The 27387-nt window shown below is 38.3% G+C and overlaps 1 protein-coding gene and 1 long non-coding RNA gene across 2 annotated transcripts in view; both read left to right on the top strand.

Annotated features, from left to right (window-relative positions):
- The window catches only part of LOC136279032 (tetratricopeptide repeat protein 28-like), a gene marked incomplete at its 3' end in the record, with an annotated part of 66197 nt that extends 49319 nt beyond the window's left edge, over positions 1-16878 (top strand). The window contains exon 4 of the mRNA XM_066162386.1: positions 15060-16878. Coding sequence (XP_066018483.1) covers positions 15060-16878 — 1819 coding nt within the window. The remainder of the gene's footprint in view (positions 1-15059) is intronic.
- Positions 1267-4741, top strand: LOC136279116 (uncharacterized). Its single transcript, XR_010716729.1, has 3 exons — positions 1267-1521; positions 2429-3165; positions 4633-4741. It is a non-coding gene; the product is annotated as an uncharacterized lncRNA (long non-coding RNA).
- Positions 16879-27387: the final 10509 nt, after the last annotated feature.

The following is a 27387-nucleotide window of genomic DNA, read 5'->3' as shown; positions in this document are numbered from 1 at the left end:
GAAAACTATGACTGAAATAGTTAAACACGAGCAACGCTGATCTTCGAATCGTCGGCCATATTTGTTTATGCTCTTGGAGGGAAATAAATTAGTTGTCAGGTCCTTTTCGGAATAAAAATATGCCAGGCATTGAATGCAAATTCAGTAGTCTTAGCGCGAAAATTAAATTAAAGCAAATCAAAATTCTGACATCATGTCATCGCTCTGCCTCGAAAAATCCCAAAGATTTACTTGCAGGTCTTCTTTTCTTTTTCTTTTCATCAAATAGAAGATCTGCGGTGCTCAAATTGTATAAGTCATGGTACGAAACACTCTTCTTTGCAGATCGAGCCGTGATCGCCGCCGTGTTGAATTCTCGTGATATTCTATTGTTCCGGAGTGTAATACGATATACCGCTGATAATTGTTAGCGGGCTCGAAATGTCCTTGATTTCTGGCGATGTTGCAACAAGTGTTTGACAGCACTTTGTCAAAATTAAACCAAAGCTCCTTAAAATGCGACAAATAAAAATCAAATGAATTATATTTTGAAATAAAAACACCCCCTATTTCTTACGAATCATCCTCCTTCACTACTAGCACACTAAAGTTGGTCAATTTTACTGGATTTTTTGCATAATTAATAAGGTAAAAAACCAAATTTTCGTTTTTCCCCATTTTCTCGGACACATTTGAATTTTCAAACTTTGAAATAATTTTTTTGAACATATCTCCCTAAAAGGGTTTTCCAGGCAAATTATCAGAACTTACGATTTTTTTAGCCTGGCCAGCGATTCTCGATATTTACAGTCACGGCCTCTTCAAAACGTTTCCGTTTCATCTGAATAACAAAATAAACATGGCAATTGTCGGGAAAGTCCCGACTTTCTTTCATTGGTTTTGTCTTTTCACTTTCAAAAGCATGCGCTACGAAGTCAACAACTTGGTAAGTACGAGTAGAAATGTTTAATACGGGGGTACACAGCTTTCTATATCTACAAATAAATTTGTAACAGAAGACTTTTATTTTAAGTAACTTTGCATGAGTAACGTTTTAATGGAAAAGCCTCAAATAAATGCTGTTTTGTCAATGTGTATGTCCTGTGCCTATCCAGTCATGTGATGTTATGCAAAATCGCAACCTATAATAACACACATGTTAGGATATCCAAACACGTGTGTTTGGAAAACATTAACAGCCCACATTACAACATTAACAGCCCACTTATCTTTGTACTGAGTACTTTTACGCTTTGAACGTTCGAGCAAAGAAACTTCCTCTTTGCAACTTTTCGGCGGTCGAAACCACTAAAAGTACTCAGTACAAAAATAAGTGGGCTGTTGATGTTTTTCAAACACATGTGTAATTGTCGGGAAAGTCCCGACTTTCCTTCATTGTTTTTGTCTTTTCACTTTCAAAAGCATCCGCCACGAGGTCATCACCTCGGTAAGTACGAGTAGAAATGTTCAATACAGGGGTATACAGCTTTCTATACCTACAAAAAAATTAGTCACAGAAAAAGCCACGAAGTCTACATCTTGGTGAGTACGATTAATAATCTTTCATATCACACAGCTTTCCATCGCTCAAATGACTGAGTAACTCAAGAGAAATAATGCTTTTTTGGGAAGACCAAGCTATTTCGATCTTTATGTTTGCGCTCTGTAGTTACTTATCATTCGAATAACACGCGGCGAAAGAATTGCCAATGTAGTGATATACATTTAGAGCACCTTTTTCAAACCTTTGTGGCATTATATCCTCGTTCTTCATTCCTGCACTATGTAGTTATGTCACGTTACGAAAGAAATTCGTTCCAAAACGACTTTTATACCTTTGTGGCCTTTCACCCTCAACTCTATCCTCCTCAGTTAAGATTTCAAACCATCGCTCAATTTGAGGAAATGACGATCCAAAAAATAATATCAGACCTATCTAAATTATGACTGTCTATCCATGATATCATAAGATATTCGTTGTGATTCATTACGTGGTTTTTCAGTAGGAAGTAACCGTCAGGTTTCCCCAGATTTATATTGGTTCGACTGCGTTGTTACGGTGTTCCATGAATCCGCGTAAAATTCGTTGAAAGTTTGAAGATATTGTTCGTGCTATTCGTATTATGCCTGACTAAGGTAATATGTAACAATTAATCGCCGAAGGCGAAGCGAATTTTGCTTAATAATCCTGGAGACGAAGTCAAGGGGATTATTGTCCTATATGCGTGTATGAATTAAGCGTGGGGTAAATATTTGTTTAAGCAGAATTGCATGCTTAGCCGCGGGTGCTTTCAATTTCTTTGTGAATTCGTTCGGTTTGATTTGGAACTATTCTGTCCCAATTGTTTTGTTGAATCTTATCGAGATATTTAGCCAATCTCCCCTTGAATTGAACAAGTTTGTTTATTTCATTCAATCAGCAAAAACTTCATATCCCTCTTTTGAACAGTGATACGCCAAACTTAATGGCATCTTTTGCATTCTTCGGAATTGCATTTCCTTCGCTGCCCTGAGTGAAAAAGAGGGAGCCCAATACCTATCGGAGACTCACAGGATTCGTGTCATTCCTTCTTTGACGACACTCAGGATCAATCAAGGTTGATTGGCTGCTGCCATTGCCATGTGCAAGAAAGGAAGCGGATGTGGTCGGACGATTGGTAGGTGTTCCGCCTCTTGTAGACGAGAAAGCAACGAAACAGGCGGTACTTGAGTGGATAAGTTCAGTGAGCCTGATACATATTGCTGCCTATGGTAACGCCGAAAGGGGAGAAATTGCCCTTTCCCCATTCCTACTCCCAACAGTCGAAACACCATCCCACCACAGGAAGCTTACATGTTGACAATGGCCGATGTCTCACAAGTGAGAGTCAGAGCCAAACTGGTGGTACTTAGCTGCTGTCACAGTGGAAGTGGAGACATAAGAGCCGAGGGAGTTATAGGAATTGCCCGCGCGTTCTTAGGATCCGGAGCTCGCTCGGTGTTGGTTGCGCTGTGGGCCATTTCAGACTCAGCAACAGAGCAGCTGATGAATCGGTTCTACGAACACCTTGTTGAAGGAGAAAGTGCCAGTAAATCCCTTCATCAGGCTATGAAGTGGATGAGAAAAAACGGCTTGACTAACGTGTCTGAGTAGGCTTCGTTTACGCTGATTGGAGATGATGTGAGGCTCGAGTTTGACAAGCAAAGGTAAGACTCAGTCCGAAAAGATATTTCTAAATTTGAAGTTAAATTGGATGCGAAGGTGGCTATGGTTTACTGGTTCCTGTCTGTGGGCGGTGATCCTTTGTTACCTTGAGCATCAAGGCTACTATGACATCTATATCTATCTACCATCTATCTATCTATATCTATCTATCTATCTATTTATCTATCTATCTATCTATCTATATATATGCAGTTAGTTATATATATATATATATATAAATGAATGTGGAGGTAGAGTCTTCCTTAGCATTAAGTGCTCAATGCTGTGGTAGCAGAGCTAAGTATTCATAAGTAAAGGAATTAAAGAGGACGCATCGATTCTCTGTGACTCTGAGTTTCGCGCCTAAGCGCTCGTCAGACAGAACTTTATTCAATGAAGAACATACCTCCTTGTAGACAAATTAGATAAGAAGCTAATTAATTCACTAGTGTGATGATCTAATCTACATGTGAAATAAAGATTCTATAGAGCTATTGTTGGCGGCTTGTGAAATTTGCTAAGCAAAACTTATTCTCGTGGCGGCATTTAGAAATGAGTTCTGTTCTTTTGTTTAATTAAGACGGCTTCTTAGCTCTAACTAAATAAAGTTTTTCTGTGAGGCACAAGTGACACCGCTTGCTTTTGTTGCTGTAGACCGGGGCGATCGCTAAAATACTCCAGTTAATTGTAAAATTGGTGTTGTTGTCTTTGAGCGTCCAGATATGCTTTGATAGTTCCGTGCTGTTTGAATAGTTTCTGTTCCGAAAAGTTGTTGCGTGTAACGTTGTTTAAAAGTTCCTTCAGTTAGTCCACAGTAATTCTTTCCGGTTGTGTCATTTTCTGTTGTTACGTTGGCGTTGTAGACGACGCTTGAAGTGAGGCAGTTGTTTTTCAGAGGGCCGTGGTTTTTTTTTCTGCGGTTACAGTTGTTTTATGTGGAGGGTGTCTTGCTTGTCTCGAGGATTTTTCTGTTGTGTTTCTTAATTATGGTTTGTAGGTTGTCTGTGCAGCTATAACTAACTTTTATGTTGTTTTTGTTGAAAGTCTTGTTCTACCTGTGGCTTTCGGAAAATGTTTACTGACGAGGTTCAGAAACTCTCTGCCGATATTTGTTTGTACGTTCATGCTGTAGGGCGGATTAAACCAAATTATGTTTCTTTGTCTGTTCTTGCGGCTGTTCTGTACGGTGTGAGTTACAGGTTTCTTGTGTTAAGTGTAGGTTAATTTTTCGTCGTTTCCACATATCATATATAATTATATATCCATATATAATTATACATATATATATGTAGAGTTGCTACAGACGTTCTCTGGAGAAAACATAGAATCGCGAAGCTGCCTCTCTGTCAATCAGACACAGGTGTTAGCCATTTATATTTTTACATATTGTGCTTGGTATAATTGTGTTTGCTTTGTGTCTAAAATATTAGTTGAGTTAGTAATAACCGTTGTTTTTCACCTTTTGATAGAAAAGGAGACCCCGACAGGGTGAATGATGAGAACTGCTCGAAGGGAACAAAGCTAAAAGTTTTTTAATAGACTTTTTAAATTAATAGAAAAAAGAAGAGAAAGTACTCTATCCGGTATTTCATTAAAATTAAAAAAAGAGCTATCCCAAATTAGGGAAGATCTAGTTCAATTTTTTGTGCTTTCTTTTCCAATATTCTCAGAAAGATGTATTGGTTACGTACTCAAGAATTTATTATTATTTTTTTTACATAAAATGATATTTCTGATATAAAAAGCGCAACACAATGTTCACGCACGTAAGGCTGTTAAGGAAAGAGAAATCAGTAAATTTAAAACGGTATTGGATTCATCAACATTCATCCCCATGCTCAGTTGTAATAAGGTATGGGAAAAATGACTGATCAGCGGGCTAAGCCAAGCTGGGACAAAAGTGTTCAAGATACGATACGACCAACGGGAATTTTTCAGGGGGAGAGGGTGGGCCGTTCACCTCTTCGTGGCTCCACTGAAAATTCAGCCAGAATGAATCATAATGTAGCAAAGACAGTAACAAAAAACTGTTTTGTTACTGCCTTGAAATTGTGAGTTTTGATTTGAGATTACTGTCAACAAGATCCGGTCAAATTTCCAAACTTTCATTTCATTTACTCTTTATTTAGAGAAAACACTGAAACTAAATTTTCTGGGGGAAAAAAAACTTTTTAAAACTTTTGTTCCATACTTTATAAGTTTTTCAGTAATATATAGTTTTTATGGTTTCTTTGAAAGTAGGGCGCGTAGAACGATTTTTCAAAATGTTTTTTTCCAAAATGTTTCCTTGTTTCCTTACATTTCGATGTTTACTATGCATTTTGTTGCATATTTGTCGTCTTCACTTGAACTCTCTCGACGAGGCCGTACAGTTCATGATCATCAAGGCAGGCAAAGCGCTAGTTCCTCTTTTTCTTCCTTCTTGTTCCTCACTGAGGAGGGGGGACGGAAGCCAAACCCCAGATCAAAACTTAGCACATTTTTCTCCAATTCCGATATTTATCACTTATACTTGAAATTACTTTGCGAGTATTGAGAAAACTGTGAGTTTGAAATGTTTTCAAATTGCGCCGGTAAATATTAAAAGTGTGACGTCCCAACAAGCTGTGTTTACATACTCTCATCTAAACTAACCAGTTGACCTATGAGAGCGTGCGAACTATCTCAATTATTTAAGAACCATCACTAGTTACAAAAGTGTGACGTGCAAAACCGAATTACAGTCACTTGGCTTTTTTAGTAGTTTTGGCTTTGATCATGCAAATCACACCTGCTAGAAAATGAAAAGTTCACGAAGACAATGAGTCCATTATCACGCAAAGATAGCTTAGCGTTAAAAAAAAATAGACTTAGGTTGTACTGTGGTCGATCTTGTGATGAAAATCAAACCTTTCAAAGGGGTAAACACTGAAACCTGACATTTCCTGTTGAAAAAGAATAACATTTTTCATTTTTCATGTTCAATTACATCATGAGCGATAAAAGTGTGACGTACGAAACCAAAATACTGTGTACTTATTGATGGAGTGGTAGGGGCGCAGCGAGGTCATTTCTTCATTACCCTGAGCTTAATATTTTCTTCACTGGCCCCACCAAATTCGGTCAATAAGCATTTTATCATATGACCACTAACTGTTAAAAATTTCAACCTAAATGGAACGCGATAGACGGGCATACGGGCACACAAGAAGTATGCAATTTAAAACTTTTCCCTTTATTTCGATAAGTCCAGGGGGGGGAGGGGAAGGGAATAACCTAAACACACGTGATCTGGATACCTAAAACACTGTGACAGCGGAAGTTAGGAAGGTTGGGAAAAGTAATTCGTTATTTTTGTTGTTTCATTTTGAAAGCATCAGCCACACTGTCAACATCTTGGTAAGTGCGATTGAAAATCTTTCCTAGTCACTCGGTTTTTATCAGCTTTAGTTATTTAGTAACTGTAGAGAGGTAAGGCACTTATGGCAAAGCCCAGTACCTACTTTTTTGATCTTTATGTTTGCGATAGGTAACGTTTCGAGAGTTAGCCCTTCGTTAAAGCGGTTGATGGCGCGATTGAATAGTCACCACGGCGAAATAAATTGGTTTTACGGCAACTTTTTCAAATCTCTGTGGCTTTATACCGTATGATTTATCCTCATTAACTAAAATAAGGTTATTGAGTATTGTACAATTTGAGAAATTGATGATCATAAAACTGGATTGTCCCACGTTGATATAGGAAATCCGTAGTGCTTCATTACGTGGTTTTCCAGTGGCTACGATCTCCACTAGCTATTAACTTGACACTTTTTAGGAGGGTTTAACGATCGATTCCAAGATTGCGGTAGACTCCAATTGAATCTCCGTTTTCTACTTGTACACAAATGTTTCATGGTCGCTTAAGTTTTTAGATACTAGCGGCGGGTTCTACGGTACATATGTTTCTAAACGCCGTAATCCCTTTCTTTTTTCTGTCTGTTTAAGCGCCTGTCTCGCATAAGAAGATAAGTCATGACGCTGCGCACTCATGAAGAGAGATGTTTTAATTTTCTCAGAGAAACTAAAACTTTCTTAAATTCACTGTTATTGCATACAGAGTATAAGCGTACTTTTGCGTTGAACGGATGCTTCATATCCTCACCGTAAAATCGCTTTCTTCAAACCGTTATGGTTTCATACAATATATTTCAACCTCATTATAACTAAGATTGTTCGGCATTGTTTAGTTTGAGAAACTGATGGTTTCCACAATCACGTGATCAAAAACTAACTTCAATCCTATATTAAGGCATATTTATAATGCAGAATGTATTTTACCGATGTCAGCAGTGGCGGCCAAAGCTCACTTCTCGAGGAAACGCAAACGATTAATTCATGAAAGCGTTACGCGTTGTGTGACTCGGTGCTAAGTTACGAGAGTAGAACATGTTATAAACAATGTTTCATTTTTGGACGCTAAAATCCGTCATTAGTCAGAAAAGTGTGACGAGCTCAACCGAAATACAGTCACTCAGTTTTTTTTAGCAATTCTGGCTTCGATCATACAAATCACACCCGCTAGAAAATTAAAAGTTCACGAAGACAATGAGTCGATTGTCACGCAAAGATAGGTTACTGTTTAAAGAAAGAAACTTAGGTTGTACTGTGATCAATCTTGTGATGTAAATGAAAGCTTTAAAAGAATCAACACTTAGGCTTGTCATTCCCCATGAAAAATAGAATAACACTTCGCATTTTTCATGTTCAATTACATCATTAGGGATAAAAGTGTGACATACAAACCCAAATACTATGTACTTATTGATTGAGAGGTAGGAGCGTAGCGAGGTCCTTGCTTCGTGACCGAGAGCCTAATATTTTCCCGTCCGGCCCAACAAAACTCAGTCAATAAACATTTTATCATATGACCACTAACTGTTGAAAATTTCGACCTAAATAGGACGCGATAGACGGGCATACGAGCACAAATCTTTTTTTGTTTGTTTGTTTGTTTTTTTGTCCAGCGGCGAATTCTACAATACATATTTTTCTAAACGCCGTAATCCGTTTTTTTCTCTGTTTAAGCGCCAGAGTCTCGAGTAAGAAGATAAGTCATGACGCTGCGCGTTCACGAAGGGAAATGTTTTAATCTCTTGATAGAAACTAAGACTTTCTTAAATTCAATGTTACTGCATACATAATATTGGCGTACTTATCCGTTGATCGGGTGCTTCATATCCCTACCGTTAAATGGCTTCCTTAAAACCGTTAAGGTTTTATACAATATATTTCAACCTCATTATAACTAAGATTGTTCAGTATCGTTTAGTTCGAGAAACTGATGGTTTCCACAATAACGTGATCAAAAACTAAAATCAATCCTATATCAAGACATATTTATAATGCAGAATGTCCTTTACTGATGTCAGCAGAGGTGGCCCAAGCTCACATCTAGAGAAAACGCAAACGATTAATTCATGAAAGCGTCACGCGTTGTGTGACTCGGTAGTCACTCACAAGAAATGAAAACGTCCTATAGGATTGTATGGGGAACCAAATATGGTCGATTTGAAGTAGTAAAAGTGTGACGTGCAAAACCGAAATAGATTCACTGCGGAGTAAACTGCTGATCGGTTTTCCATATCAGTTCATGAAAAGTTGATTATCGCTCACAGATAACTTACCGTTTAAAGAAAGAAGCTTTGGTTCTATTGGTATCGATCTTGTAATGAAATTTTAATTTTCGAAATGGATAGACACAGAAGCCTGACGTTTCCTGTGAAAAAAATAATGAAATAAGTTATTTTATACATATGTTCAATCCATCAGTGGTTATAAAGTGTGACGTACGAAACCGAAATTCATTCGTTTGAGATGGAACACTTAAATCTTCGGAGTAAATGTTGATTCGCCCCCCAGATCCCCCTCTCATTAATTCGCCATTAGTATTCGAATTCCGTTTTGAATTTTCGAAAGTCGCATGAAAACTGGGCAGTTTAACTCTCACTATCTTCTGCAAGGTTAGAGATATATTTATGATTTGTACTAACACTTTGTGAAATGAGAATCACTAGTTCACGTCTCGTACATAATGAATCACTTCAGGAAAAAAGCATACCATTTTGATCTTTTTCTCGATCGTATTTGATAATTGATCAGTTCCTATTCTCAGTAATTTTGTTAAATACTTTTAATCACAGTTTTCATTTTTCCTAATCACAAACTGGCAGTAACAGTGTTAATAATAATAATAATTAATAAGATTAACCGTGAGGCGTAAAACGGCCAAAAAAATTAGCAGTTAAACACTTTTCTGGTAAAAATTTATGGAACGAGTTGTTAAACATTTCTGGTAACAACTCATGGAATGATGTTAACCGTTACTCGTAAAATGGCCAAACTTTTAACCGTTAGCCGTAAAAGCCATCACCCCGAAAACGAAATTTCTCCGCATTTCGAGAAATCAGGTAATGTTGACATCAATACTAAATTAAACGGGAAGCAAGCTTGTCAAGCTGGCAATTGTTTGTTATTTTTTAAAGACATGGAAGAACCTAAGCCATATATAATTTTTATCATTCAAATGATCGCTGGGTGTTAGTGCCCTCTAGTTGCAAGTTTCTTGCGATTGTCTGAGGAAAAGAGGAAACAAAAAGGTTGAAAAGCACTATTGCCATTGAGAGTTTTCAGGAAAGTCCTTTCCGGATGCGCGGATCCTACAACGTAACTGTAGTCCAGTCCATTTCCCCCACCTCTCTTCCCTTCTCAAAAGAAATATGAAGGACTATTAAGTATAACTATTGATTATTACTGAAAGTCAAGCTACCTCCTCATTTACTTGTTGCCATATTTCAGTCATTGGATTAACACCTTCAAAGGTAAGACCAGTGGATGTGGTTATGTTCAAGCAAATTACCGATCCACTCCGTCCGTTTTCTTTTTTTTTTTTTTTTTTTTTTTATCAATTATCTCAGTTGCTATTTTTGTCTTCGATCATGCAAATCACACCCTCAAGAAAATGAAAAGTTCACGTGTACAATGGGTCAGTTTTTACGCACAGATAGCTTACTGTTTAAAGACAGAAGCTTTAGTTGTACGCTCAATCTTATCGATCTCGTGATGCAAATCCTAAAGAACTAAAAGGGACGAACACTGAAGCCTGGCGTTTTCGAAAAAACAAAGTAAGATGTGTCCTTTTTGGATGCTCAAATCCATCATTAGTTAGAAAAGTGTGACGTGCCAAACCAAAATACAGTCACTAAGTTTTTTTTAGTATTTTTGGCTTCGATCATGCAAATCACACCCGCTAGAAAATGAAAAGTTCACGAAGACAATGAGTCCATTATCACGCAAAGATAGCTTAGCGTTAAAAAAGAAACTTAGGATCGATCTTGTGATGAAAATCAAACCTTTCAAAGGGGTAAACACTAAAGCCTGACATTTCCTATAACGAATAAGATTGATGGCGCGATTGAATCGCCACTACAGTGAAATAAATTCGTTATCCAGCGGTCTTCTAAAATCTCTGTAGCTTTATACCGTTTAATTTATCCTCATTAACTAATGTTATTGAGTATCGTTCAATTTGAGAAATTGATGATCATAAAACTAAAATCAGACCTTTATTTATGTTGTGGACTGTCCCTCGCTGAAGGAAATCCGTGGTGCTTGATCAGGTGGTTTTCTAGTGGCTATGAATCTACATCAGCTATCAACTTGAATCTGTTTGGGAGGGTTGAACGAATGATTCAGAGATCGCACTAGATTCGAAATGCCATATTTCTACTTGTACACAAGCGTTTCATTGTCGAAATACCCTTCACTTAAACCTTTGGATACTAACGGCGGGTTCTGCGGTACATATTTTTCTAAAGCCGTAATCTGTTTCTTTTTTTTCCGTTTAAGCCCCAGAGTCTCGCACAGGAAGATAAGTTGTGAGGCTGCGCGCTCACTAAGAGACATGGTTTAATTTTCTCAGAGGAGTGAAACTTTCTTAAATTCACTGTTATTGCATTCATAGTATAAGCGTATCTTACCGTTGAACGGATGCTTTATATTTCCACCGTTAAATTTCTTTCTTCAAACCGTTAAGGTTTTATACAATATATTTCAACCTCAGTAGTTAAGATATTGTTAGGCATTGTTTAATTTGAAAAACTGATGGTCTCAACAATCACGTGATCAAAAACTAAAATCAATCCCATATAAAGATATATTAATGATGCAGAATGTCCTTTACTGGTCCAAGTTCACGTCTCGAGAAAAAGCAAACGATTAATTCATGATAGCGTCACGGGTTGTGTGACTTATGTATTAAGTTATGAGCGAAGTTATGAGCGTTGTACACGTTATTAAGAATAGAATGGGGAGCGAAATATGGTCGAGTTATCACGAGAAATATTTCAAGAAATCAACATTTAACACGTAAAATCAATAAAAGTACACACATCTTGTGTGTCCATATTAGTTTCTGGCGATTTCTGCCGTTTTAAGCGTACTTTGCCATCGCTGTTATTCCCATCCCCACGATGACACCTCGCATTAATCGAGCGTCCCAATCAACCAAGCAGACAGCTGTCCCCGTGATAGGTCTGCAATTCCTGATCCATAATAGGAATGCACGATAGAAGCGGCACCAGGATCGTGCATGCTATACCACTGGAACATATCACAGAAACCTTTTCCAGCCGCTCGATAATTGTTGATGACTTCCCTTACCACAGTAGACTTACCAGTTCCCCCCTTGGCCAGTCCCTAAAAAGTTATGACCCTTACAAGCCAAGCATACAATCTCCGCCCGTCCGTGAGATAAGTGAACGCTCATATTGACGACATACTAATAACCACCAGACTACTCTACTGAATATTATGGAGAACGAGTTGTCACAGGAAGAAAAATTATGAAATAACATAATGAACATCACTTGGCGATCTGCGTGCTCAAGGAATTGGCTGAACTAATAGAAATTTTATTGTCCTTTACAATGAATTTCTGGTGGCTAAATAGGCATTAACACCAACATAACTGAAAGGGGATAGATTAAGGGTAATTCGGCCAAATCTTGCAGGCTTTTCTTTTTATCCAGAAGTTTAGTGACATCACCTTGGAAAGGTAAATGCAATCGACGGTAGGGCATCATCTGGACAATTGTGTGATCATCTCGGTAATGAACCAAAAGAACGGTGTTGCAATAAAATCGAGCGAGGGAATTTCCAGTACAAACATTTTGGACGGTTATTATTTAAACTGTCGAATAGCCCGAGAAAACTAGAGCAATTTTCTCATTAATCATTCTTGTATTATTCATGAATAAGAAATAAAATAGAGTGATCCTAATGGTCTGCATTGCACATACGTTTTGACAGCCGGTTTAACAAAATCAATAAACTAAGAATGGGGAAACTAGAACTTATATTGTAGACTATTCCTTTCTGATTCCTTTCTGATTTCTTTTGATTTCCATCGATTTTTCATTAGCTGAATTTGTATTTTATTCTGGTCTTTTTTGTTTGTTTTTAATCAAAGCGAATAATGCCTCAAAAATAAATCGGCGAGTCCGGCTATGACACATGGCAGCAGTTTGTTTCCTTTGAGAAAAGGTAGCTTCCTTACCTCACAATACATGATATAACCAAGCCTCTTATTCTTCAATCTTCTTCATTAATTGAATCAATGAGCTTCATTATAAATTAAGAAGGGACTCTCTTTTCCCATTTCTTTCTGTTTCCGGTTTCCTAATTATCTGCCTTAAGAAAGTTGAGACACTGGGAAGAGAAATTTTTTTAGTTTCCTCATACGATTAGAAAGACCAGAAGTTCTAGTTCGATCACAAATCCTGTGACAAATTCTTAGTAACAATGAAACTTTTTGATTTTCAAATATGAATGTAGTTTAAGTCAGGCACAACTGTCTATCACCTGAGTGAAATGTGAACAAAGGTAGAAAAAACTGAATATTAAAACCAAAACTCTTAGTAATTTATTTTTTTTTATGCGATTATCATTTGGTATCTATTTGTTTATAACCTGTATGAGCTTTCTTAACATTGATTTATTATATTCCAATTGTAACTGTTTTAAAACTACAATTAATTCCATTGTCATTCCTATAAGCCCATTTGCGGATAATCTTTAAGTTCTCTTTGAAGTTTGTAAGACTTTTCACTAATCTTCAGACTGCTCCAACATCGAAGATGTACATAATAGATTTTTGGCTTTTAACGTTCACTCACAAAAAGATGAAAGACAGAAATCGGTAGGAATATAATTCGACCTAAGGGCAAAATGTTTCTTTTACATCACGTGACGAGATGAAGGAACCAAAAAACTTAGGTCAAAGTATAATATATAGATTTAGCCAAGCCTAAAAGCGGAGCTCGTATTTTTTTTCCCCGCACGTCTCAAGGGCACAACGCCTTGCCCCGGCCAGGACTAGAATCCGGGTCGCCCAACTCGCAGCCCAGTGCACTGACCACTGAACTACTGGACAAAGCCGTGGCGCTGGCGTACCCGCGGTACAGCTGACCACGCATGTTAAAAGAAGCACCTTGTACGGTCGTACGGTCGTACATCCAAATTTTTTCGGCTTGATGGGCTACTACTATTTTGCATAATTTTGGGGCTACGCTCTGCGAGCTCCGCTATTATTTACGACAGTGACCCAGTGAGTTAAGTCTAGTTTCTACGGTTCGCTTACCTGCGAGTTAACAAAGTTGATGTACTTCAACACGGAAGCTGAGTCAGTTCAGTAGTAAACTTGGTCTGCTGTCATTTCCAATTCTTCTCCAATAATTCTGGAGAGCCTTACTCAGATAACACTGACTGTCAGTTCCAATATTGGAATTGAAATTTCATGTATGGGACTTGCTTCTTCCATGACAAATGCACAGTGAACTTGGTTAATGACATTTTTCAAACGGAAGTAAACGACGGCTGAAATTCATTATCATGGCCAATTTACATTGCCAACTCAGTTGGTAAAGCCAAATAGTTTTTTAATACCCCACCAAAGTTTCTTCAAAAACTTACCCCGTTGTTTACAGAAACTATGCATGTGGAAAGTTCTCATTGCAAAAGTTAAGATAAAGTCTGTCAGTTTTTTTTATCTTTGTCCAATGACTTTAAAGTCATGTAATGTTCTGCAAAAATCTCAACTTGAGGAAAATAAAAAGTTGACCAACCGACTTCTTCACTTTTTTGTTTTTAAGTGGATATTGTGAATTCTAACACTTTCAGCTTGTTACAAATAGTTTCCGGGTGTAATCGACCCAGCCCGTTTTTGTAACTTAACATGTGTGTTCCTGTTTGAAGTGACTCGTTATTAATCAAGATTATCGACCATTTAGTATTGTGTTACTAAAAATAATGTTTCCCTGATAACAGTTGAGGATTGCAATGGAAACCTAACAGCAGAAGCCATGACACCTTTCATGAGCCTCGCCTTATTTGTTGCCCTGTTCTTGCTCAACTCAGATCGCATTCAGAAAGCCATTGAGATATGCAGCGAATGTTTGATTTTGCTTAATGGCACCGATCAAAACAGCAAAGACCAATTTGATTCAGCACTGCTACAATTTTACAGCGACATCTATACCATTCTTTTCAGCGCTTATCGTCATATCTCTGACTACATAAGTGCGGAAAGATACGGAAGGAAACTGTTTGCCTTATACAGAGAGTATGGAATTATGCTTTATAAACTTGGCGAAAGCCTAAAAGCAAAGGAATATTTTGAGAGGGCCCTTGCCATAACAACCAAAATTGGCGACAGAGGAGGGGAAGCATCATGTTATGGAAACCTAGGTACTGTGTTTACGTCGCTTGGCCAATACGACAAGGCTGAAGAGTATCTCCAAAAAGCGCTTGTCATCAGAACTGAAATTGGCGACAGAGAAGGGGAAGCATCATGTTATGGAAACCTAGGTACTGTGTTTAGGTCGCTTGGCCAATACGACAAGACTGAAGAGTATCTCCAAAAAGCGCTTGTCATCAGAACTGAAATTGGCGACAGAGAAGGGGAAGCATCATGTTATGGAAACCTAGGTACTGTGTTTAGGTCGCTTGGCCAATACGACAAGGCTGAAGAGTATCTCCGAAAAGCGCTTGTCATCAGAACTGAAATTGGCGACAGAGGAGGGGAAGCATCATGTTATGGAAACCTAGGTACTGTGTTTAGGTCGCTTGGCCAATACGACAAGGCTGAAGAGTATCTCCGAAAAGCGCTCGTCATCAGAACTGAAATTGGCGACAGAGGAGGGGAAGCATCATGTTATGGAAACCTAGGTACTGTGTTTAGGTCGCTTGGTCAATACGACAAGGCTGAAGAGTATCTCCAAAAAGCGCTTGTCATCAGAACTGAAATTGGCGACAGAGAAGGGGAAGCATCATGTTATGGAAACCTAGGTACTGTGTTTAGGTCGCTTGGCCAATACGACAAGGCTGAAGAGTATCTCCAAAAAGCGCTTGTCATCAGAACTGAAATTGGCGACAGAGAAGGGGAAGCATCATGTTATGGAAACCTAGGTACTGTGTTTAGGTCGCTTGGCCAATACGACAAGGCTGAAGAGTATCTCCGAAAAGCGCTTGTCATCACAACTGAAATTGGCGACAGAGGAGGGGAAGCATCATGTTATGGAAACCTAGGTACTGTGTTTAGGTCGCTTGGCCAATACGACAAGGCTGAAGAGTATCTCCGAAAAGCGCTCGTCATCACAACTGAAATTGGCGACAGAGGAGGGGAAGCATCATGTTATGGAAACCTAGGTACTGTGTTTACGTCGCTTGGTCAATACGACAAGGCTGAAGAGTATCTCCAAAAAGCGCTTGTCATCAGAACTGAAATTGGCGACAGAGAAGGGGAAGCATCATGTTATGGAAACCTAGGTACTGTGTTTATGTCGCTTGGCCAATACGACAAGGCTGAAGAGTATCTCCAAAAAGCGCTTGTCATCAGAACTGAAATTGGCGACAGAGAAGGGGAAGCATCATGTTATGGAAACCTAGGTACTGTGTTTAGGTCGCTTGGCCAATACGACAAGGCTGAAGAGTATCTCCGAAAAGCGCTCGTCATCACAACTGAAATTGGCGACAGAGGAGGGGAAGCATCATGTTATGGAAACCTAGGTACTGTGTTTAGGTCGCTTGGTCAATACGACATGGCTGAAGAGTATCTCCAAAAAGCGCTTGTCATCAGAACTGAAATTGGCGACAGAGAAGGGGAAGCATCATGTTATGGAAACCTAGGTACTGTGTTTAGGTCGCTTGGCCAATACGACAAGACTGAAGAGTATCTCCAAAAAGCGCTTGTCATCAGAACTGAAATTGGCGACAGAGAAGGGGAAGCATCATGTTATGGAAACCTAGGTACTGTGTTTAGGTCGCTTGGCCAATACCACAAGGCTGAAGAGTATCTCCGAAAAGCGCTTGTCATCACAACTGAAATTGGCGACAGAGAAGGGGAAGCATCATGTTATGGAAACCTAGGTAATGTGTTTAGGTCGCTTGGCCAATACGACAAGGCTGAAGAGTATCTCCGAAAAGCGCTCGTCATCACAACTGAAATTGGCGACAGAGGAGGGGAAGCATCATGTTATGGAAACCTAGGTACTGTGTTTACGTCGCTTGGTCAATACGACAAGGCTGAAGAGTATCTCCAAAAAGCGCTTGTCATCACAACTGAAATTGGCCACAGAGGAGGGGAAGCATCATGTTATGGAAACCTAGGTACTGTGTTTAGGTCGCTTGGCCAATACGACAAGGCTGAAGAGTATCTCCAAAAAGCGCTTGTCATCAGAACTGAAATTGGCGACAGAAGAGGGGAAGCATCATGTTATGGAAACCTAGGTACTGTGTTTCAGTCGCTTGGCCAATACGACAAGGCTGAAGAGTATCTCCAAAAAGCGCTTGTCATCAGAACTGAAATTGGCGACAGAGAAGGGGAGGCAACTGACTACGGAAACCTTGGAAATTTTTTTAAAACTGTTGGTGATTTTGAAGCTTCGGAAGTATGCTTGGAGAAAGCTCTATTCATATTCAGAGATATTGGATATGGAAGAGGAGAGTTATATATCCTCCGAGGTTACGCCGTTTTGTATTTATGTCAAGATAAAATCAAAGACTCTCTGTCGTGTCTTCACCTGTGCATTGAAAAGTATGAGGAGCTGAGATATTTTTTGGGCGCCAATGATCAGTTCAAAACATCATTTCTGGAGGACACAGGAATATTCCCCTACAAGCGGCTATCTACTTTGCTTTGTGACACCGGAAATGCTCGGGATGCTCTTTATGTTGAGGAGTTGGGTCGAGCTAGAGGCCTATCAGACTTAATGGCAGAAAAGTACTCGGTTGAAACGCACATCTCTGCTAATCGACAATCTTGGTTTGGCATTGAGGACATTTTAAGAAAGAAAAGAAACTGTACTTGTCTGTACATTTCTTATTTTCAGAATCGTCTGCATTTGTGGATCTTGAAAACAAGTGGAGTCCTTCACTATAGAAGAGTATCACCAGAAGAGAATCTAGTTCAGGCTGGGTTGCCCAAAGATTTGTCTGTGAGTCAATTTTTGGATTATAATTTCCGGAGTCTTGGTATTTTGCCCACTAAAGATTGTGAAGATCGGTCTTTAAATACGATTAAATTGCAACCTCTCTCCCCCGCGCAAAAGAGCTCAGCAAGATTGCGACTTTTTGGACGAGGACGAGGACGAGGACGAGGAGAAATGATTTCAAGTCTATACTTGTGTTACAAAATGTTCATTGCCCCCGTTTATGATTTGCTTGATGAGCCTGAAGTAATTATTGTTCCTGACCGCAGGTTGTACAAAGTTCCCTTTGCTGCCCTGAGTGAAAAGGAGGGAGCCGAATACTTGTCAGAGACTCATAAGATCCGTATCATTCCTTCGTTGACAACACTCAAGAACATTCAAGATAGTCCAGAGGACTATCACAGCAACACTGGTGCCTTGGTAATAGGCAATCCCAAAGTTTATTGGCTGCAATCATTGCCAGCTGCAAGAAAGGAAGCGGAGATGGTCGGACAACTGGTGGGTGTTCCGCCTCTAGTTGAAGAGAAAGCAACGAAGCAGGCGGTACTGGAGCGGATAAGTTCAGTGAGCTTGATACATTTTGCTGCCCATGGTAACGCGGAAAGAGGGGAAATTGCACTCTCCCCCAATCCCTGTCCCAACAGTCAAACCGCTCTCCCACCGAAGGAAGCTTACATGTTGACGATGGCTGATGTCTCACGAGTGAAAGTCAGAGCTAAACTGGTGGTACTTAGCTGCTGTCACAGTGGAAGTGGAGAGATAAGAGCCGAGGGAGTTATAGGAATTGCCCGTGCGTTCTTAGGATCCGGTGCTCGCTCGGTGTTGGTTGCACTGTGGGCCATTCCAGACTCAGCAACAGAGCAGCTGATGAGTCGGTTTTACGAACACCTCATTGAAGGTGGAAGTGCCAGTGAATCCCTTCATCAGGCCATGAAGTGGATGAGAAAAAACCCCTTGAACAAAATCTCTGACTGGGCTTCGTTTACGCTGATTGGAGATGATGTGAGACTCGAGTTTGACAACCAGCGGCAAGACTCGGTGAGAACAGGTATTTCATAAATTAAAGTTAAATTAGATGTGAGGATGGTTATATATATATATATATGTAAATATATATATATAGATATATATTTACACACCCTTTTTTTTCCTTTTTCAAGAGTTACTATCTTTGCTCTCTGGTGTAAAATATAGAATCTCACAGATGCCTCTCTACCAACGAGACACAAGTAATAGCCAATTATTTTTATATATCGTGCTTGGTGTAATTGTGTTTGCTTTATATCCAAAATATTAATTGAGGTAATAATAAATTGGGTTATTTCAATTTTTTTCTTGCAGGAAAAAAGACCCCGATAGAGTAAATAATGACAAGTACTCGAAGGGAACAGAGTTAAAAGACTTTTAGATGGATAAATTAAATAGAAATAAGTAGAGAAAATACTCTATCCAGTATTTCATCGACATTAAAAAAAAAGAGCTATCCCAGGTTAGGGGAGATTTATTCCAATTTTTGCTGCTTTCTTTTCTAATATTCTCAGGAGGCAGTAATGATTATGTACTCAACAATTTTTTGTTTTTCACGCAAAAATTATATTAGACACGAAACAATGTTGACCTACGTAAGGCTTTTGAGCAAAACGAATTCAGTAAAGTTAAGACAGTAGTAGTAGACAATCTGGTTTAATTTTTGTGTTTTCAAGCCTTTTGTAAGGTTTAGTTATTAAGAATACCTTATACGGATACGGATAACTGCGGAGAGATTCGTTTATACTTACTCAACGCCTAGCAGGAGTCGTGCCGGCACGTAAACACTTTTTAAGTGGCGTTAAGATAGGATTCGCAAAAGGAGAAGCGTTGCGCATCCTCAAAATAGGTCCGAAGCACTTCACATTTAAAAAAAATCGTACAGAGCTTAAAAATACGACTAAAAGAGGGGAAAGAGTATACCTGACGAACTTCTGGAGAAATACGTGTCTGAAGTTATCTGCTCCAGTAGAGAAGGATCACTTCCGGCTTTACAAAAGCTCAAGAACACGCTGATGTGGAAATGTCACATTCAAAATCACATCGCCAAAAAGTATATCCTGGCCAGAACTGATCTTTGGAGACAGAAGTTTAAAATCGCTTGCAGATGGCGGGAGTGTCATGCGGGCATGTCGATACTTCAATTTTTAACTGGTCACTTGCCACTTGTGCTATGCACCCTGCGCGAAGCTTGTCGACTCTTAAATGCAGAAAAATCTCTGCCAATTGGCTATGAGTTAGATCTCTGAAATATGGAAGTAATCCTGTCTTGGAATAAAGAGTTCATCTGTTGTAGAATAAGTTGATTCGTAACACCCTGTATGTAAGGAATAACAGCAAAACCAGTCGCTGATTCTTCTGGTCTTCATCAAGAGCGTTACTATTTGTAACTGGTTTTTGGCAGTTACGGAGAAAAGTTTTTATATAGCCATTTGCCCATTTGGATTTTAGTGAAGAGCGAAACAACGTCGAAAGATACTAATTCTTCACAAGCGTTAAGAGTTTATCTTTTATGAAATCCCCAAATTCGCAGGAATTTTTGACAGTGTAATCAGTATTCCCAACAACAGGCGACAAAATTCTCGCAAGAAAACCAGAAATTGCATAAGTCGGAGAATTAACAAAAGAGACAATTGGTCTCAAAGGAATTCCCGGTTTATGAATTTTAGGTAAGCCATAAAAACGTGGACATAAGCCGTCACTACTGTATAATATTTTGTACGTAGAGTCACTAATTTTACCAGCTTTTTGCAAATCAAGCAACATTTTTTTTACTGGTAGGATCAGAGTTTAAGACAGCATACGTACTCTTGTCATTAAGCAGAGTCAAAGCTTTGTCGTGATATTGCTGTTTGTCCATTACCACAACACAATTACCCTTGTCAGCAGATAATACGAGCCTGTCCGGATCCTTTTTTGAGAGCTATAAGAGCATTGTAAACATCGTTTTGAATGGGAGGAGGTTTGGATCGTGACGATGGCGGTTTGCTTCCTGACGCTTATTTACACCTCGTCAGAAAAACGTTTGGTCTATGAATTGTAACTTCAGTTACATTCATTAAATCTGCAAACCAGAGTGGCATCAAACTATGTCTGATTGTCCAGGTTGCCGTGTGAACTTTAATGTATTAGACAAGAAGGCATTTGCTTACCTTGGCTCCTTTGATCACTGAACCAGTCGGCCTACGGTTGATGAAGTTCGGGATCTTTTGGTCGGTAACAGCCCATGGAAGCGCGCTTGACAAGGTGATACAAGATGTCCTACTATTGCGTCACTTCCAAACCATTGATTCGGAAATTCCGTATTCCCTCGCTCTCTCTCGATTGTTGTTAACAGCTTCAGCTTCAATTACGATTTTCAACTTAAAGTTGAGATCGTAAGAATGATGGCGAGTGTTTGGCATGATTGTGCTGAATGTAGACTTCGCAAGATAATGTTCACCAGGTGAAGTAAATTTGCTACTACTGATTTTGTTGATCGAATTGTTTTTATACTTTAAAACCATGTTTCCCGAGAGGGAAGGCTAAAAATTAATGTGTACCGATAGGTTGTCATTAAATGTGTGACCTTTTTTGCCTTTTGTTTATCACTGTGATTAAATGTGTGACATTTTTCGGCTTTTGTTTATGTGTGTGACATTTTGCTTTTGTTTAATCAAGGCTTTTGTTTGTGCGCGTGGTCGCGTGTGCGACAATTCTGCTTTTGTTAATTAACGGTAAACTAAAATCAATACGCGACTTTTTCGCTTTTTTGTAAGTTTATGAAAGAATTTACAATAAACTTGACCAATCTTTACTCCCCAAACAACGATGCGCCTTATAACCAAGTATTTTAGCGATATTTTCAGTTTGAAAACATGCAATAATGAAATTAGGAGACCCTCGCAGCTAAGAACACTACTGAAACGAGTAGTTGTAAATAAGACCTGAAAAAAATTTCAGGCCCGTTTTTCAGGTCTTATTTACAACTACTCGTTTCAGTAGTGTTCTTAGCTGCGAGGGTCTCCTAATTTCATCTTTCCACCGCAGTGCAAATATGTGAATTTTCATATATCTAAAATCTTCATTCACTTTGATGTTTATTTGGACCCAATTCATTAACCAGCTCCCAGTTGGCTTGTTAGCTCAATTGGTAGAGCGCTGCACCGGTATCGCAAAGGTCATGGGTTCAAATCCCGTACGGGCCTGAAATTTTTTTCAGGTCTTATTTACAACTACTCGTTTCAGTAGTGTTCTTAGCTGCGAGGGTCTCCTAATTTCATCTTTCCACCGCAGTGCAAATATGTGAATTTTCATATATCTAAAATCTTCATGCAATAATGAAATTGCCAAATTGGGGGTGCGTCTTATAGCCGAGTGCGCCTTATAACCGAATAACTACGGTAGTATGGAGGTAATTACCAGCACGATCTGGTTCTTACTTGTTCTGCACTTTTCCATGCAGACCGTTTCCTGTGAAACGATCATAATCCATGTATTTTTGTTTTGAAAGGCACCAAATTTAAAACTAAAAAGTTTAGTCCAGTTGCAATGTGATGAATCACTTGCTAACTTTTCTTGCTCAAATTCTACTAAGGAATATTGGCCATCCGTTGTTTTTGTGAGGAACTCAGGAAAATGTTCTCTTGTATGGCCCTCAGGCTTGGTAAGAAGTTATCATTTGCAGTTATGGCTGAATTAATCTGCTGCAAATTTACATTTATAAAATGAATGAGAGACAGTTGATTTCATTTTGATTCATATTTTATATTTTTAATATGGTTGACGTGGTGGGCATGGTCACCACATCCACCGTGTAGGAGTGGCCTCTCCCTCCTAAGTTGAAACATTTTTTATTTCTTTGATAGAAAAAAAAATGAAAAGTTGAGGTAAGGCAATACACTTGCAAGGAGATGTTACCCAACTGACAACTATACTCACAAGATCTAAATAAATTACCCTTTTGTCCTAAAATCCCTATTTGTATTATCATAGATTTTTATCTTTCAATGCCTGCTTATGGCAGCTTTTGTTGGATTGGAAATAAAACAGTCTTTGTATATGTGTATGTGCTGGAAACTGTTGCAATGGACCTTCAAAGGGTTTTTTATTTGATCTATATTAAACTTTAATTTCTTTGTCAACAGTCAAAAATAATCATATAGTATCACCTTTTTTTTTCCTTCTCACCTCTAAATCTTTGAAAAATTATTTAATCTTCTATTTGAGAATTGTTTAGAAATGGAATTTATTTTAATACAAATAGGGATTTACGCTGTTAAGTAGTATCATTTGTGGCTTTAATGAAACGAACAATGCATTTTCTCAGTTGTTAGCTTCCAATCTTTGTTGGACAGTAAAAGAAAATTTTGGTATGTATGAAATGGAAGCATCATACCATGGAAAATGCTTGAACAATTTTTATCCACTTGTCGCGTTGATCAAAAAAATTCACTTGTTCACTAGGCTCACATGTTAATTTTTGTTTGATGCAATAAATCTCATTTGTGCACACTTTCCATGGAATAATCTCTGTTTGTTACAGATTGAAAAATATTTCTTGGGCCCCATACTGTTTCTAAAATTTAACTTCTTTTCGCATGAGCATGATAAATTCAAGATTTTCTAAATACTGTGGAAAATGGCATCGAAAACAAATGTTAGCCCAGTTTATTGTAATGTCAGTTGTTGTTAGGTTACTATTTACTTTACTTCACCATTCCACTTCTTCCACACATTCTCTTTTTTATTATTTTTTTGTCCACATCTATTTTATGAAAAAAACAATACTTGGTTTGAACAAGTTTATTAAAAATACTGCACAAGTTATATAACTGTATTAGAAAAGGTTTCTCTGAAGTGACAATATTGAACCAAGTGATGGTAACATTGCAAAATTATGAACTTCTACTTTACTGGAAATGGTCAAAGGAAAAACAGTTTGCTAACCAGACATCATTTCTTATTGCTTAGACTTTAACAGGAAAGTTGTATTTCAAGGAGGCTATGGTGTCACTTTTCCAACTTCCTACAGAGGTGAAAGACTACTCACTGTTTACAGGTGGATAGCATTTTGTGGAATCATAGCATTATAGAAGAAAAGAAAATATTACCGTTGACACTTACCTAAATCACTGCCTGCAGGGGGTGGTCCTTCAGGTAGATCTTCATCATCTATTGTATAAAAACTAAACGTATGTAATTGTCAATTTGAAAAAAGGTATTTTATTTAAATCAAGGTAAAGCATTATACATTGTTTAAGCGCCAGAGTCTCGCATAAAAAGATAAGTAGTGACTCCGCGCGCTAACGAAGAGAGATGTTTTAATTCAGAGAAACTCAAACTTTCTTAAATTCAATGTTATTACATACATAGTATAAACGTACTTTTCCGTTGAACGGATGCTTCATATCCTCACCGTAAAATTGCTTTCTTCAAACCGTAAGGGTTTTATACAATATATTTTAGCCTCATTAGCTAAGATTGCTCAGCATTGTTTAATTTGAGAAAATAACGGTTTCCGCAATCACGTGATCAAAAACTTAACTCAATCCTATATCAAGGCATAGTTATTATGCAGAATATCCTTTACTGATGTCAGCAGAGGCTGACATCAGGCTCGCGTCTCGAGAAAAAACAAACCATTAATTTATGAATCACACCCACAAGAAAATGAAAAGTCCATGAGTACAATGAGTCAATTTTCACCACGGATAGCTTACTGTTTAAAGACAGAAGCTTTAGTTGTACTCTCGATCTCATCGATCTCTTCAAGCAAATCCAACCGTTCCAAAAAGGATGAACACTAAAGCCTGATGTTTTGGTTAAACAGAGTAAGATGTTTCATTTTTGGACGCTAAAATCCATCATTAGTCAGAAAAGTGTGACGTGCTAAACCGAAATATAGTCACTCAGTTTTTTTTTTTATAGCAATTCGGGCCTCGGTCATGGAAATCACCTCCGCTGGAAAATAAAAAGTTCACGAAGACAAGGAGTCGATTGTCACGCAAAGATAGGTTACCATTTAAAGAAAGAAACTTAGGTTGTACTGTGATCAATCTTGTGATGTAAATCAAACTTTTCAAAGACTCAACACTTAAGCTTGACGTTCCCCATTAAAAATAGAATAAAACTTTTCATTTTTCATGTTCAATTACAATGGGCGATAAAAGTGTGACGTACAAAACCGAAGTACTGTGTACTTATTGATTGAGTGGTAGGAGCGCAGCAAGGTCCTTGCTTGATGACCGAGAGCCAAATATTTTCGCGTCCTGCTCAACCAAACTCAGTCAATGAGCAGTTTATCATATAACCAATAACTGTTGAAAATTTTGACCTAAACAGGACGCAATAGACGGGCATACGAGGACAAATCTTTTTTTTTTTGTCTGTATAAGCGCATAAGAGTCTCGCATAAGAAGATGAGTCATGACACTGGGCGCTCACGAGGAGAGATGTTTTAAAATTCTCAGAAGAACTAAAAACTTCTTAAATTCAATGTTATTGCATACATAGTATAAGCGTACTTTTCCGTTGATCGGATGCTTCATATCTCCACCGTCAAATGGCTTTCTTCAAACCGTTAAGGTTTTATACAATATATTTCAACCTCATTAGCTAAGATGGTTAACCATTGTTTAATTTGAGAAACTGATGGTTTCCACAATCACGTGATCAAAAACTAAAATCAATCCAATATTATGACATATTTATCATGCAGAATGTCCTTTACTGATGTCAGTGGAGGCGGCTCGAGCTCACATCTCGAGAAAAAGCAAACGATTAATTCATGAAAGCGTCAGGCGTTTTGTAACTCGATGTTAAGTTACGAGAATTGATCACGTTGTAAAGAACAGTATGTGGAACCAAATATGGTCGATCTGTTATTATAAAAGTGTGACGTGCAAAACCGAAATAGATTCACTGCGGAGTAAACTGTTGATCGATTTTCCACATCAGTTCATGAAAAGTTGATTGTCGCGCATAGATAGCTTACCGTTTAAAGGAAGAAGCTTTAGTTCTACTGGTATCGATCTTGTAATGAAATTCCAATCTTTGAAAGGGATGGACACAGAAGTCGGACGTTTCCTGTTAAAATAGATTGAAGTAAGTTATTTTTACATGTTCAATTCCGTCATTGGTTATAAAGTTGTGACGTACAAAATTGAAATTCATTCGCTTGAGTTAGAACACTTAAATCTTTTGAGTAAATGCTGATTCGCTCTCCATATCTCCCTCTCATTAAAAACTTTTGATCACAGTTGTCATTTTTCCTAATCACAAATTGGCGGTAACAGTGTTTGATAGAGGGTCTTGATAAGGTTAACCGTTGGCCGTAAAACGGCCAAAAAATTAGCCGTTAGGCATGAAAATTGACAAATTTTAACCGTTATTGGCAAAAGAGTTAACCGTAAAAAACATTTCTGGTGACAACAATGGAAAGATATTAACTGTTAGCCGTAAAAGCCATGGCAACATCCCTTTGCGACCCTCTTGATACTTAGAGAGGCATCCTCTCTTATTTAAAAAATTTTCTCAACTCCTCAGATTCTAATAAATAGTACATAACCTGTGAAATATCTATGGTGTCAGTTGCATATGATAGCAAACAATCACGGTAAAAACCTTTTTGATGTCAGTTATTTACCACTGATTTAAGACGTCGTATACTTCTAGGGGGGTTTCAATGGGGTTAACCAACAGCAATGAAAAAGTCAAAAATATTTAAGCGTTAAGCTAAAAATTGTAAAATTTTGACCATAAGTCATAAAAAAAATTTAACCTCAAAAAAAACAATTTCTGGTAACAACTCATGGAATGATGTTAATCGTCAGCTGTAACAGGACCAAAATTTTAACCGTTAGCCGTAAAAACCATCACCCCATTGAGACCCTCCCTCTACTACAGTGAGCCCATAATTCTCAAATGCGACTTGTTTGGCTATGACCGTGTAAGCTTCGAAAATGAAATTTCCCAGAATTTCGCTCAGGGTTAAATCAGGTATTGTTGACATTAATAATTAATTAAACGGGAAACAAGCTCATCAAGCTTGCAATTGTTAGATATATCTCGAAGTCAAGGAAGAACTTAAGTCACATATAATTACTATCATTCAAATCATCGCTCGGTGTTAGTGCCCTCTTGTTGCAAGCTTCTCGCAGTTGTTTGAGGAAAAGAGAAAACAAAAAGGTTAAAGCAGCGCGAATTGCCGTTGGGAGTTTCAGGAAAGTGTCTTCCGGATGCGCGCATCTTACAACGTAACTGTAGTCCAGTCCATTTCCTCCACCTCTCCCCTCCTCAAAAGAAATATGAAGGACTATTAAGTATAACTATTGATAATTACTGAAAGTCAAGCCACCTCCTATCCCTGATGTCATTTGCTTGTTCCGTCACTGGATTAACGCCTTCAAAGGTAAGACCAGTGATGTGGTTATTTTCAAGCAAATTACCGATTCACTCCGTCCGTTTTTATCTATTAGAACAGTTACTGATTTTTGTCTTTGATCATGCAAATCACACCCTAAAATAAATGAAAAGTTCATAAGTACTACGGGTCAGTTTTCACGCACAGGTAGCTTACTGTTTAAAGACAGAGGCCTTAGTTGTACTCTCGATCTGATCGATCTCGTGATGCAAATTAAACCGTTCTAAGAGGGATGAACAATGTAGCTTGACGTTTTCGGTTAAACAGAGTAAGATGTTTGATTTTTAGAT

This window comes from Pocillopora verrucosa, chromosome 2 (genome assembly GCF_036669915.1).
Source record: "Pocillopora verrucosa isolate sample1 chromosome 2, ASM3666991v2, whole genome shotgun sequence".
Classification (NCBI taxonomy): domain Eukaryota; kingdom Metazoa; phylum Cnidaria; class Anthozoa; order Scleractinia; family Pocilloporidae; genus Pocillopora; species Pocillopora verrucosa.
The sequence above is the reverse complement of the archived record's forward strand: the minus strand, read 5'-3'. Positions and strand labels throughout refer to the sequence as shown.